At 42.4% G+C, this 12,019-nt stretch overlaps 1 protein-coding gene across 4 annotated transcripts in view; it reads left to right on the plus strand.

Annotated features, from left to right (window-relative positions):
- The window catches only part of LOC131663121 (uncharacterized), an 85,152-nt gene that overhangs the window by 15,187 nt on the left and 57,946 nt on the right, over positions 1–12,019 (plus strand). For all 4 annotated transcript variants that reach the window (XM_058933228.1, XM_058933230.1, XM_058933229.1 and 1 more), the window contains exon 3: positions 1,791–1,861. In XM_058933228.1, the coding sequence (XP_058789211.1) occupies positions 1,791–1,861 (71 nt within the window). The remainder of the gene's footprint in view (positions 1–1,790; positions 1,862–12,019) is intronic.

The following is a 12,019-nucleotide window of genomic DNA, read 5'->3' on the forward strand; positions in this document are numbered from 1 at the left end:
CATCCGCAGGCGTGAAATTCAGCGGCTCCACTCGGCCATGTGCATTTTCCGCGTACTGAGCAGCAGCGTTAATAATAAGGTTAAGACCGCTGTGAATTTCGTAATTAGAATCCATTCAGAAACTCAGCATAAAATTTGCATTTAATACACATACACGCGCGCGCGCGCGTGCGCCACTGATATTTTTCAATCCGCGAAAGAATATTTCCGATACGTACATCTCGTCTCGTTTTTTTTTCAACTGGAAAAACATCGTTCCTCTGGCTACTTGCAGTCATTTAAAAAATTATTTTTAACCACGAGCTTTTCCGTGTTTTCACTCCGATATAGCGATTGTTTAACGTGTCCTTTCTGCAAAATCATGAAAGCAAGTTGCCAATTAGAATTAAGTTGATAATATTTATTAGCCAAACGGCTTTTCTATTCGCTTAATGTCATTAGCCTCAATAATCAATTTGGTCGAAGCAATCAACGTAATTACACTCTCAACTATTCAAGCAAGTAAAGCTTAGCGCAACGACGTTCTCTTCGATAAATGAGGTGGCCTCTACAGTACGTAGTCGACTACTAGTGCGTGTAGCAATCGATTGACGCTTTGCGTGCTAAAGACGACAAACTAATACCTGTCTCAAGCTGACCCTATGTACATAAGTCAGCTCTTATTAGTTTCCTTTCCATCTCTAGGGCATTCCTAGTCATAATTATATTGAGATGTATTTGTTACGTCATTCTTAACCTTGTTCGCGACAAAGCATTCGACTTGCATAGCCTTTTCTTCAATGAATTTTCGTTTCGCAAATAATATTTTTATTAGAGCCAACGAGTTAAAAAAAACTAATTTTTCATCAAAAATCGTTTTATAATTTTGGCCATTGTCATTATTGCGTTTATTAGACTTTTCATTGTTAATTAATTGCTTGCTATCACAATTTTCAGTGAAATTTTTAAACACGAATCTTTGTATTATAACGTACCCATGCTTCAATTCATTTTTAATCGAGCGGAAAATAGCTTCAATCTGAAAATAAATGTTCCACGTGAACATGGATATATACGAGCGATCGATTATATGCAACGAGGCAAGCTTGTGTACTTTGATTAATTAAGCGAGAATGTACTTTTAAATCAAACCCAAAAACTTTGGCTAATCCAATTTGTTTACCCTTGCAAATTAAGCCTTCACATATCAATTACATATTTTTAAATGTAGACAGAACAAATGTCTACAGCAATAATATTTTCAATTTATTCAACTATAATTCAATTCAACGATTTCAATTAAAATCATACGATTTTAAGGTAGTATGAATAAACGTAGAACACAGAGTGAATAACTTACTATTATCGATTAACGATGGAGGAAACGTTGCAATGAGAATTTTTCTGGTATTTCTTATCGCACAAGTAAGAATTTGTAATCCCTGTTATGAACTATTATACATTGAACGAATTCCTTAGGTTGAATTTTCGCTCTGTTTTATATAGATCAAAAAGATTAGATCATTAACGAAACTAATGAAAAACTGATATTGTTTTGTTGGCTAGACTTTTATAGGATTATGACTGTAATAAATCTTAAAACATTTCCAAGATCGACCTCATCACAAAAAACACGTTCTTTTTGACGCATCATGCCAACCTTTCATCCTCGAACAGAATCATGGGAATTCTTCGGTTTTTCGCATACAATTTTATTAACAGCTTAATTTATTCATTTGAAAATATCCCTTTATATGCGCGAATTGAGAAAAAACATACATGTAACAAATAATTTCTCTTTATGGCTGCAGCTTCGAGTCTGGATGTCACAACTTACTCCGAGAGCACGCGATCGTAGAAAATGCCAAAAAAACGGCCAGCGGTTCGTATCACGTTTATAATATCGCTTTGTTTTTCAACAGTGTTTCCTTTTTCTCTATATTTCAGTTTGGTATTTGAAATCTCCTACGCATACATTTACTTTTTTGCCTATACTCAAACATTTACCAAACTCATCTACATACACATTTTGTAAGCGTATTTTAGCCATATACTTTTATCGATCCTCTGCTTGTTCACCTGCACCTGCACGCCTAACCTTCATATTCATTATTATCCTCATTATTCATATTTTCAATACTAGATAGAATCTTAATCTCTTTTATCTTAATCAATAATAGTAGATTGATGATGAATTTTCAACTTCAGAATAGTCCTGATTTTATTATTTTATGCTTCTTTTTTTTCTTGTAAAGTATTAATATTAACTTTTTAGTTCAGATTATAAAGGTAAACTGGATTTCCTATATTTACTCTAAGGCATTTTTATCATGAAGTGTATTTAATGTTAGAATAGATTGATATGTGTTTTTCCATTATTGAACAATATTTAAAGTATAAAATCAGTCTATATATAGTGATCCTCCATGAAATCCTATACTACAGTCTTATCGCAAAAAATGTTTGCCTATGAAAATAATTAAATATGATGATAAATGTTAGTTGTAGGCATTGATGTGTATTTAAAATGTATAATGATTTTATTCATAAACACGATAGTAACCCTAAATTATTTTTGATAAACATTTACGAATGAAAAATATTTTGCTTTGTAATGTCTGAAAATATAATGATAATAATGAACATAAAAACATTAAAATTATTAGAATTGACAGTGTGATGAACGTCATTAGTTTACAAAAGGGCACTAGCTGATTTATTTGTATCATTTACTTACGCTGTATCTAGTGTGGATTGAATAGCATACTTTTAAAACTGTTTTATTTTCTACATAACTTTGTGTCTGAAAATTGTAAAATTATTTCAAAAGTTCAAAATTGTTCAATATACTTTAACAGGAATAATTTCAACTTTATTTCTTATTTAAAAACTTACATATATTATATATAATAGATCAAACTGAAAATTATAACTTGGTGAGAGATTTTATTAAAAATGATTGTCAGATAATTAAAAAATTTGATCTATTGAAGTTTACAAGCATATAAAAGTTAATTTCACCTTATAATTATATTTAAGAAAAAGACTTTCCAAATTATATTTTCTAATTATTTTACGTAGACTAAGACGAGATTATCAGGAATATTTGTATCTGACAAAAGTATGACAAAGGTTTTAAAAAATTACGAAACAAAAAATCTTTGACCATAGCGACTTGAATAGCGAGCCTAATAAAATACACTGTTAAGTGTTACTTATCTAATTTCGCTTTTTAAGATTCTCGCTGGGCCGATTAAAAAGGACAGTAAAAACAGCTTGCGCATTTGTATTTCTACCTTTGCAAAAAAACTTTGCTGGATCTTACGACAGCTCATCAGAGGTTTTCGTGTAACTGGTATTAATTAGATGAATTGTCCGTGTACAAATGAGCGATCGTAAATAAAAGCGGGTTTCCCTTGATTGGCAACAATGTGTATCCATTGTTCTTGTGAGCCACTGTTTAAGGCAGAATTCTTATGAGATACCAACAGTTCATCGACTACTCGGCTACGTTACTATTGTTGAAAGTACGCGAACTGAGTAGTAGAGAGGGTTAGGGGACAAGAAAAGAGAATAGCGTGAGGGTAGAGCGAGATTGAAAGAGAGAGAGAGAGAGAGAGAGAGAGAGAGAGAGAGAGAGAGAGAGAGAGAGAGAGAGAGAGAAGATTAGAAAGAGGGACGTGAGATCTTGATGGGATACTTTATTTATGTGAAGAGACGTGCTGGTACTATTGTGAGTGGGGAATACTTGTTACTGTTCAAGCCGCGTTGGGCGTACCAGTTGAAATAAGCCCTGGGATCGCAGCAAATCACTCGAAATCGTGCATTGCACTCGACTCGCTCGCTCCGCGACAATTTTTTATACGCGGGTTAATCCGTGCTCGTTTGACGCTGATGAACCCGCAAAACGTCTGCGAACGATATAGAGATCCGATGTTTAGACAAGCGTGCTGTGCAAATGAGAATAACAAATCGATGTAGCTATTCGATCACTCGAAAAACAGTAGGATTGAAAATAGTTCCATTAACTGGATAAAATGACGCGCAGCGGAATGTAAATTAAGGGGGGGGGGGGAAGTACAGAACGAACGTTGGCCAATTACGCTTGAGCGCCGGGAGAGCGGCAAAAGTCGATTGGGTAGTTTCTTCGTCACGCTGCGCAACGCCGTCGGTGATTTTACACGTCGATGGCAGCTTGTTTACGCGAGCGATAGCTCGCTTATATTGCCGTGGCAGAGAGCCCGAAAGAGCTTGATCTCGTTCAAACTGTTCGGAGAAGGGATCGCCTACTTGACTCGCGTGATGCGAACTGCCTATTGCCCGACGGTTCAATTTTTCGATATGTCTGCACCGACGACGAACGCCTCCACTTTTTAGCGCACTTCAAATGGCTTGCAGATTAAACGTATTCTCGCAAGAATTATTGCGCCGCACTGCTATCTCTTGCGAAATGCGCTCGAAGTAGAACACTGTAATCTTGAGACTCCGTACTATAGGGCTGCTTTTACTTCAGTTCTACGTCAAATAAAGAAACTTCAATAGAGGCTAGAAGTCAATCGATCGCGACTTGGTGGCTTATAAAAAAAGTCAGGCGCTGAGTCTGCTTTATCCAGCCGTCCCAAGGTGTAATAGTACCGTATTCATGTGGCGGCGGCGGCATATCGTTCAATTTATGCTCGTAGGGCGTCACACTTATGCGATCGTCTACCGAGTTGTGCACTTTTAAGCTTCGCCCTGGCAATCTGACGTGTGCATCTGGGCGAACGAGGCCAACCGCAAAAATGGATGGTGCTGCGTCAGAATGAAAACGCCCGAGAAAAAGGCTGACCGAGATGAGAAGGGAGGAGTGCAAGAAACGAGAAAACTTAATTTCATCAAGATTCCATTTGGTCTTCGAGTCTGTCCGTGCTTTTTTTTTCGCTGCGTCTCCTTCGCTTGACATTGCTCATCGCGCAGCTCGCTCGGCGCGGTTGCACAGTCCAGCGAACATTTCCCCAAAATGGGAAATACATACAAGCACGCGAAACTGGCGTCAATCGTGGAAAAGCGTGAAAGGTTGGAAATAAGGCTATAGCAACAGCCGCCGACGGGATGGAAGAGTGAAAGAGAGAGAGCACGAACTGCACGAATATTCGCGAAGAGGAAGAGTAGTGCGAGGCGCCCATAGGCACGATGAGCACGCGCGACATGCGATCGAACTTGAGCTTTGTAATTGCAGCGACGCCGTGCACTCGTTATTAGATTCGACTTTACGGTTGATTAACTCGCGCAAAGAAGTGAAGTTGAGGAAGAGGCCGACGGCTAAAATTTGATTATCCGCCTTACCAGCTGAGGGGACTCGGATGAAAAGCGAGAGCAATGCGCTTTCAATTGAGCCGCCTCGTGGAACGCGTTCGTCCAGGCTACGTGCCGAGCATCAGCCTGCTGACACAAGCTCGCTCAATCACGTCGACTGGCTATTTTAATTATGACCAGATCACGCTAAATATTGACGTCGAGCGCACAGCCAAGATTGCCATTGTCGCGCGCACTGTAAATCCCTGCGCTAATCGCTTTGGCTTATTCGTTGAAGTGATCGGCCATGCCGCGCAAGCTTCCGCAAGCTCGCTTAGCTTATTGCCACTTGGCGCCCCGACCACTGATTTCTGCTCGCTGCGCTGAACGGGAGTGCACCGCTTCTCGGCTCTCTCGACGATCCTCGATGCAGTCGTCATCGTTGACCCGCTGCTCGCGCAGCTGTCCTAGGAGAGGCGCCTAGCTGACAATCGATAAAATATTGCTCGTGAGATAGCCTGTGGCGCGGCGGCGATCACGTGACACAGCTACGAGCACAAGTATAATGCACGCTCCAAGTATAATGCATGCATGCGTGCCACGCCACTCGCTCGAGCGTCTGTCGCTTTTTGATTGAGCTTCATTGGATTGTAGCGCCTGTAATTTACTTAGGGCAATATAATAACCTTTATGCGATTTACAAAGAGCGCCGTTTCCACTCGTGTCCGTTGCATTCAGTTGCGCTCGTGTGCATATCAAATGCGTGGTGCGCCCTCGCACTGCCGACGCGCCTCGGCAATCCTTCTTGCCGCCTGAGTTCGCGCTCGCGCGAGAACGAAACGCGATTGTCCTTGTCGCGCCACTCGCCTCTGTCATCGCCAAGAACTTTTGCGAGGCGCAGATGTTGCCTAGAGCCGCGCACTTGCCAAATGGAAATTCGAGCGTGCGCGCGCGATCACTTGTGACGATTGGGCTCGCCGAGTATAACCGGTGAAAATCAGTGCACGGGAAATCCAACGTTGGCTGCTTAAACATTGACCGGACGCGACGCGCGTACGTATATGCGCAGGCGGTTATCGGCAATTACGGGAGATCGCTGGATTCTCCCTCTGGATTTTGCTTCTGTCTAATTGATAACGCCGCAACAGGTAAATCATGGTGCTAGGTATGCTCTGCGCGCGACACATCTAGACCGAGCTGCCTGCGTCTAAGTACGCGATGCCACTGCTGCCAGTTTCGCACACACGAGCGATCTCCATGCAATCACTTGTTTCTTTGTTTCATCGACACGTATAGCCAATCGTACCAATGCCCAGTGAAAATTAGTTTATATTTCTCGATCTCTTCACTCAGTGCCACCACATTATTTCATTTACATTTGCTTTTGCGCTGTACAGAGCCGATATATTTTATAGTCTATACGCGCGTTTGCATTGATATTACGATCGATTATCAAGGATATCAAATACTAACGTTCGCTTGTCGAATAAGTGAACTTTTCACCTGGATTATGATACTGTTGTATTCGATAAGCGTGGAAAATGTTGCAGGCGATCAATCAACGGTATAGCTTTTCCCCATTCTCTATGTACATGTACTAGTGATATCCAATCATCTTTTTCGTCTGTTTCATCGCATTCATGTTCATCGCACGAAGATCAACAAAACTTTTATTGGCAAAATTAAAGATTCGGAAATTCAATGATTTGATGTGAGCTACAGCTGCCGATATTATCTTTTGGTAAATAAATAGCAATTATATTTTTAAATGTTGTCAATCAAAATTTAAGTGTCTATCTTTACAAGTTCTGTGTTGAAAAATCATCGAAAAGTTTAAAAAACACGATAAATAAATGTAATATTAGATCTGAAAACATTATAGTTATCTATAATCATATCCTTCACAATGTCAATAACGTACTTCGGTAGACGTTCACGGTTGTATTTAGTGCTTTTTCAAAAAGATTTTTTAATATTTTACGTAACTTAAGAAAGTTAAAATCACTGGAAAGTATTTTATCGTGATAATCTGTCGATTTACATCTTTTATTGCCTACTTTGTTCATTCAATGCTTTCGTACTTCGTATACTTTCGTATAGAGCAAAATTCAATTAATTCAATCAATCAATTCATATTGAATTCACGCTACACCAATTTTTCACGACTATACACAATATATGTATGTATATACTATGACATAATACCTGATCACGCGACTATCTTTCAGCCAATCAAATCACGAACAAACTAGCTTCATTTTGTCAGGTTCTCCTTTTTACAAGAGAAGGATTCTCTACTCTGAATGCACTTACTATAAAACACAGCGTCGGCAAATTCATTCTAAACATTTAGGATGTAAATACAGTAATTCGTATGCATTGCCATTCACAATAAAGATTTTCCTCTTTTATGCTATCTTCAGTATTTTTATAGTTGCTGAATTGTTCAATTCCATTGAATTAGCGAATTGACACTGCTGTTTAATCATGGAGAGCGCACAAACTGAGTACTTCGATAATCGAGCTAAATCAACAATGCCGCAGCTCAACATTAGCTTTTGACTTCAGTACATTGATAATGCTTCTATTCAAACGCCAATCTAGATCGTTTAATATTGCAAGAGTTATTAGAACCATTTTAATTCGGTGCTTACTCTGAAAACAAGTAGATAGCGAGTGAACTCATCGGGGATATGTCGAGCAAGTAGAGCGCTCACTCTCTTTTTCCATGAGGCAGTATTTTTGCAAGTATGACTTTCGACTGGACAGCTATTTTGATCGACGCCCAAAGCGCAATCCATAAATGCGTAAAGAGGGCTTGCAGCGGCGGCGAGATGACGGCCAAATCCGATGTGAACCGGCTGCTGGTCGAAAATAGAGGATCGATGATTGATAAAAGGGGCTAGTTGTCGGTCAGATTCGGAAGCGGCCGTGACGTTGGGCTGCTGCGAGCGACACGATTGGGGCTGCACGCGCGCGCCTAGCCGCACCTCTCTGTTATCGTGCAAGCCAAAGACGAAGTACCAGTAGCGTGTGGTTCAATGAGCTCGCGCGAGCAACGCGAGCCGAGGTGAATTCCCAAATGAACCGCCTCTTTGATAATTCAGCCCGTTGCGGTGTCTGTCGCGTCGTTGACGTGGAAAAATTTACGCGCAATAAAAGTGATCGCGAACCGATATAGAAGCTGACTGATCGGGCGTATTACTTCTAGTAAAATACCCGTCGGGACGTCCGCGAAGGTTGATTGTGCAGTGTGCAGTATATATAAGGTGGTACGCGCACTGTGCCAGATTTCTGCCCCGGCGAACGTCATATTGCTGATATTCCATTCTATTTTTCCATTGGGCTGTTTATCTATTGTCCGTGCCCGGGGACGACGAAATCGGATACAAAGCGCGGCTCGCTGCACCGAACAACAATGCCCGCTGCGTCATGTGCGCCGCCCGCTGCCCGGCTCCGAGCTGCACACTCCGATTGGCTGGCTGGCTGCCGATGCTTTTAGCGCTCCATTGGCGCACTCGCTCCGGAAGCAATTAGCCCGCGCGTCGTTATCACGCGCGATTTTAATATTGTGAGACAAAGCGAGGCCGCGCGCACCGACAGAGCAACAGACCAAACGGAAATGTTGCGCCTCGCGTGTTTTCGCGCGTAAACTTTGTCCTCGGCAAATTTATCGCTGGCTGATTGTAAAAGGTTAGAAGAGGGCTATTAAAGCTGCAAGCTCGACGTCTCTCTTGCGCGTATATCCCGGTGGGCAATAAATAAAGGATAAGGCTTTTGAAGAGCACGCGAGCGCCAATAACTCAGCAAAGAAAGCTGCTCGCTACAGAGCGCGGCCATTAGCGCTCGCGTAAGCAAGTACCGCCATAGTCATTACTGAATCGGCCTCCGTATATATCTATCTATATCTTGCAATAGCAATAACTGGGCGCTCCGTTGCTTTCTTCTTAGCGGCCTTTTCCCTTTGCTCAGTTCGACCATCCAGCCGGAGGTTAATGCCGTCAACGTCCACGATCAGCTCGACTCTTTTTCTCGGTCGCTCGCGAGTTGCGGTCGTTGTCGTTGCTATGATCACTCGATCTTCGAGCTACTCCTCTTCTCCACTTACTTAGCCTTCTCCGCTCTCTACCTCTCGCCGTAGCTTGGCTCGATTTTTACCGCGCGGCTTAGCTTCGTCCCGCTCTATCGAGTTACGTCAAATTAGATTTCCGTCAGCCGGTGACTCGATTCTACCTCGTCTTCTACCAGTCCGACAGTCCAAGTGTAAGATTCAACTCGGGTATACACAGACAAACATGCTTCACGAGCACGTATCCAGCGCGCAACGTCGCTCTCGCGTGACGATAAGCTGCGAGAGTCGAGTGGATCCATGAATATGGTACGCGCACGATTCGTTTGTAGACCAGTTGAAGTGTCAACAAACGCTTGTCCCGCGCACCAAAATTGCGAAGGATAAGGAAAGTTGTGGCTGAGTATTGCATTAAGATTTATCATGGAAATTCGATCCATTTATAAAGATTGCAGGCAAATATTTGCACTGTCATGCGCAACAAACTTGCACAAACTTGCGGCCTTATTTTTCCTCGAGACAGCTTTGGATAAAGTTTAGCGACAAATCGATGCTGATCCGCCGAGGCGTGGGGTTAAAGCTGTTCAAACACGTTCATAATTTTATCGAGCTATTCCTTCTATCCCCGTCGATTATTTTCATTGAGTGTAACAGCATATTTTTTATCATTGGTGCATCAACATTTTCTAGAACTTATATAAACGAGAAAATCGGAGACTACGTTTTTCAATTGTAAATTTTTATAGATTTTTCCAAGCTATATCTGTAACACTAAAATGGATGCTCTGGGATAAAAGTGAGAGAGGGAAAGGGTGGAAGCATAAAGTCAGACGGATACTACGTATGCTATATATAAAGAGGTATTAAAATTGGAAAAGTGTCGTGAACAAAAGAGGTTTGGAAATCAATAAAATGTGGGACAGATAGTCGTCAGCTGTTTGGAATATTTCATGACTCTGATTTTCTTAGTATACCGTTCTTAATAAGTTGGGAAAATTAAGGTTATTCTAGTCAATAAATGATGCGCGCTTGACACGCGCTTTTTTCTATTTCATTTGAAAGGTTATTTTAATCGCAATGGAACTTTTTAGAGAAAGGTTTGGAGCTTGAACTTCTCTCTGTATATTAAATATTCAGTCAGCGTACATAAAACTTTACGAATTTTCAAAAATAGAAAAAGTTCTCAGCTCATTGACAATAGATGGCTGCACGCACGGTTGTGCACGATTTGTCGAGTGTTCGCTGTTAAACAATCAACGAGAAAGAAAAAAATCAATGGAAAGTTCGCGCGAGTAAAAACGAAACGTGCAAGTAAAGAAGGGGGATACGGCATCGGATGAGAGTTCTGGCCGTTGGAGTAAGTATAGCCGAGCTTGAGAAGAAACAACAGTAAATACAACTGGTTTGCGCGCGTTTCAATGAAACTGTCGATAAGCTGGGCCGAAACCGAGGACTTTAAAAGAAGAGGCGTTAGGCCAAAGAGAGCAACGATCGCAACAAGAGAATTGTAAAAGAACTGTTTAGCTTGACTCTCGTAAGCTCCAGCTAAGGGCGGACGAGCGGCGCAGCTCTTGCGTCAAACATCGTCCAAATAAATGAAATACAAGCGAGAGGGAGAGCGAGGCTTGCAGGATCGAGAGCTGGCTAGAGCACGCGCGAAACGAGAAAAAGTGAGAAGTTGAAGTGGAGACGCGCAGGCAAAGGAACAATAAAGGCGAGTCGGTGAGAGGAGAACGGAGCGACGAGAGTGGCAGAAAGCAGGCTGACTGGCTTGCCTGAGAGAGAGAGAGAGAGAGAGAGAGAGGCGCTCGCACGCGCGCATCTCGCTTGCTCAAGATCAATATCCTCGCCAATTTCGTCTCCGCCGCTCCCCTCCTTCGCTATTTTTCTTGCGGTCGATCTCTCGCTCCGTCAGCCTGCCTGCCTAGCTTTATGCGTCCGATCATGACTACGCTCACGCACATGCCACCCCACCGTCTCTCCAGCGCTCTCGCCCTCTTCGACCCGATACATACGAGATTCCAATTTTTCGCGTCGGCAGGAGGGAGAGCCGCTTCGACATACCGCTGGACAGAGTGAATGAGTGCACGCGACGATTCGCGAGCGCGATTTCAAATGCTTGCCCATTCGCACCTCGACTGGTGGCCAGCTGTGTACAGCAGCACTCGATTGACCTCGACCAATCACTTTCCAGACGGATTAAACGCCCACCGAAACTAAGCTTGACCTTCTGCGCGATTCAACTCTCACGCTCGGTAAGCTTTTCGAATTCGCGCGCCGCGCGTCTCGCCTCCGCTGTTTTTTCGCAGCTCAGCCCATTGCTCGAGTACGTGCGCGAGATCCTCGACAAATCTCTGATTTTATACTCCCAGTCTCGGCGACCGCGCTTATAGCTATCGATACCAAACTTTTTTCATTTTTACTCGCTTGCACGCCAAGCCTCCCACTCCGCATGCTGGCTATACGTGCCATCCAGATATTCCGCGCACGTATGCATCATCTAATCAAAAAGGATTTTCTCCTGAACTTTCGATGACGCGATTGCTAAACGCTTGCTCCCGCATTCATTGCTTGCCGAACGATGGAATGTTTTTTCCTTGCTCCTTTCTCCCGTTTGAGTGGCCGATAAGGTGGACCAACAGCCGGAGAAAAGCTCGGAAATTCATAAGTTCAGCTCCGTTTTGCGTGATGCCAACA

This window comes from Phymastichus coffea, unplaced genomic scaffold (assembly GCF_024137745.1).
Source record: "Phymastichus coffea isolate CEN01 unplaced genomic scaffold, Cenicafe_Pcof_1.1 PCOF00031, whole genome shotgun sequence".
Lineage (NCBI taxonomy): Eukaryota > Metazoa > Arthropoda > Insecta > Hymenoptera > Eulophidae > Phymastichus > Phymastichus coffea.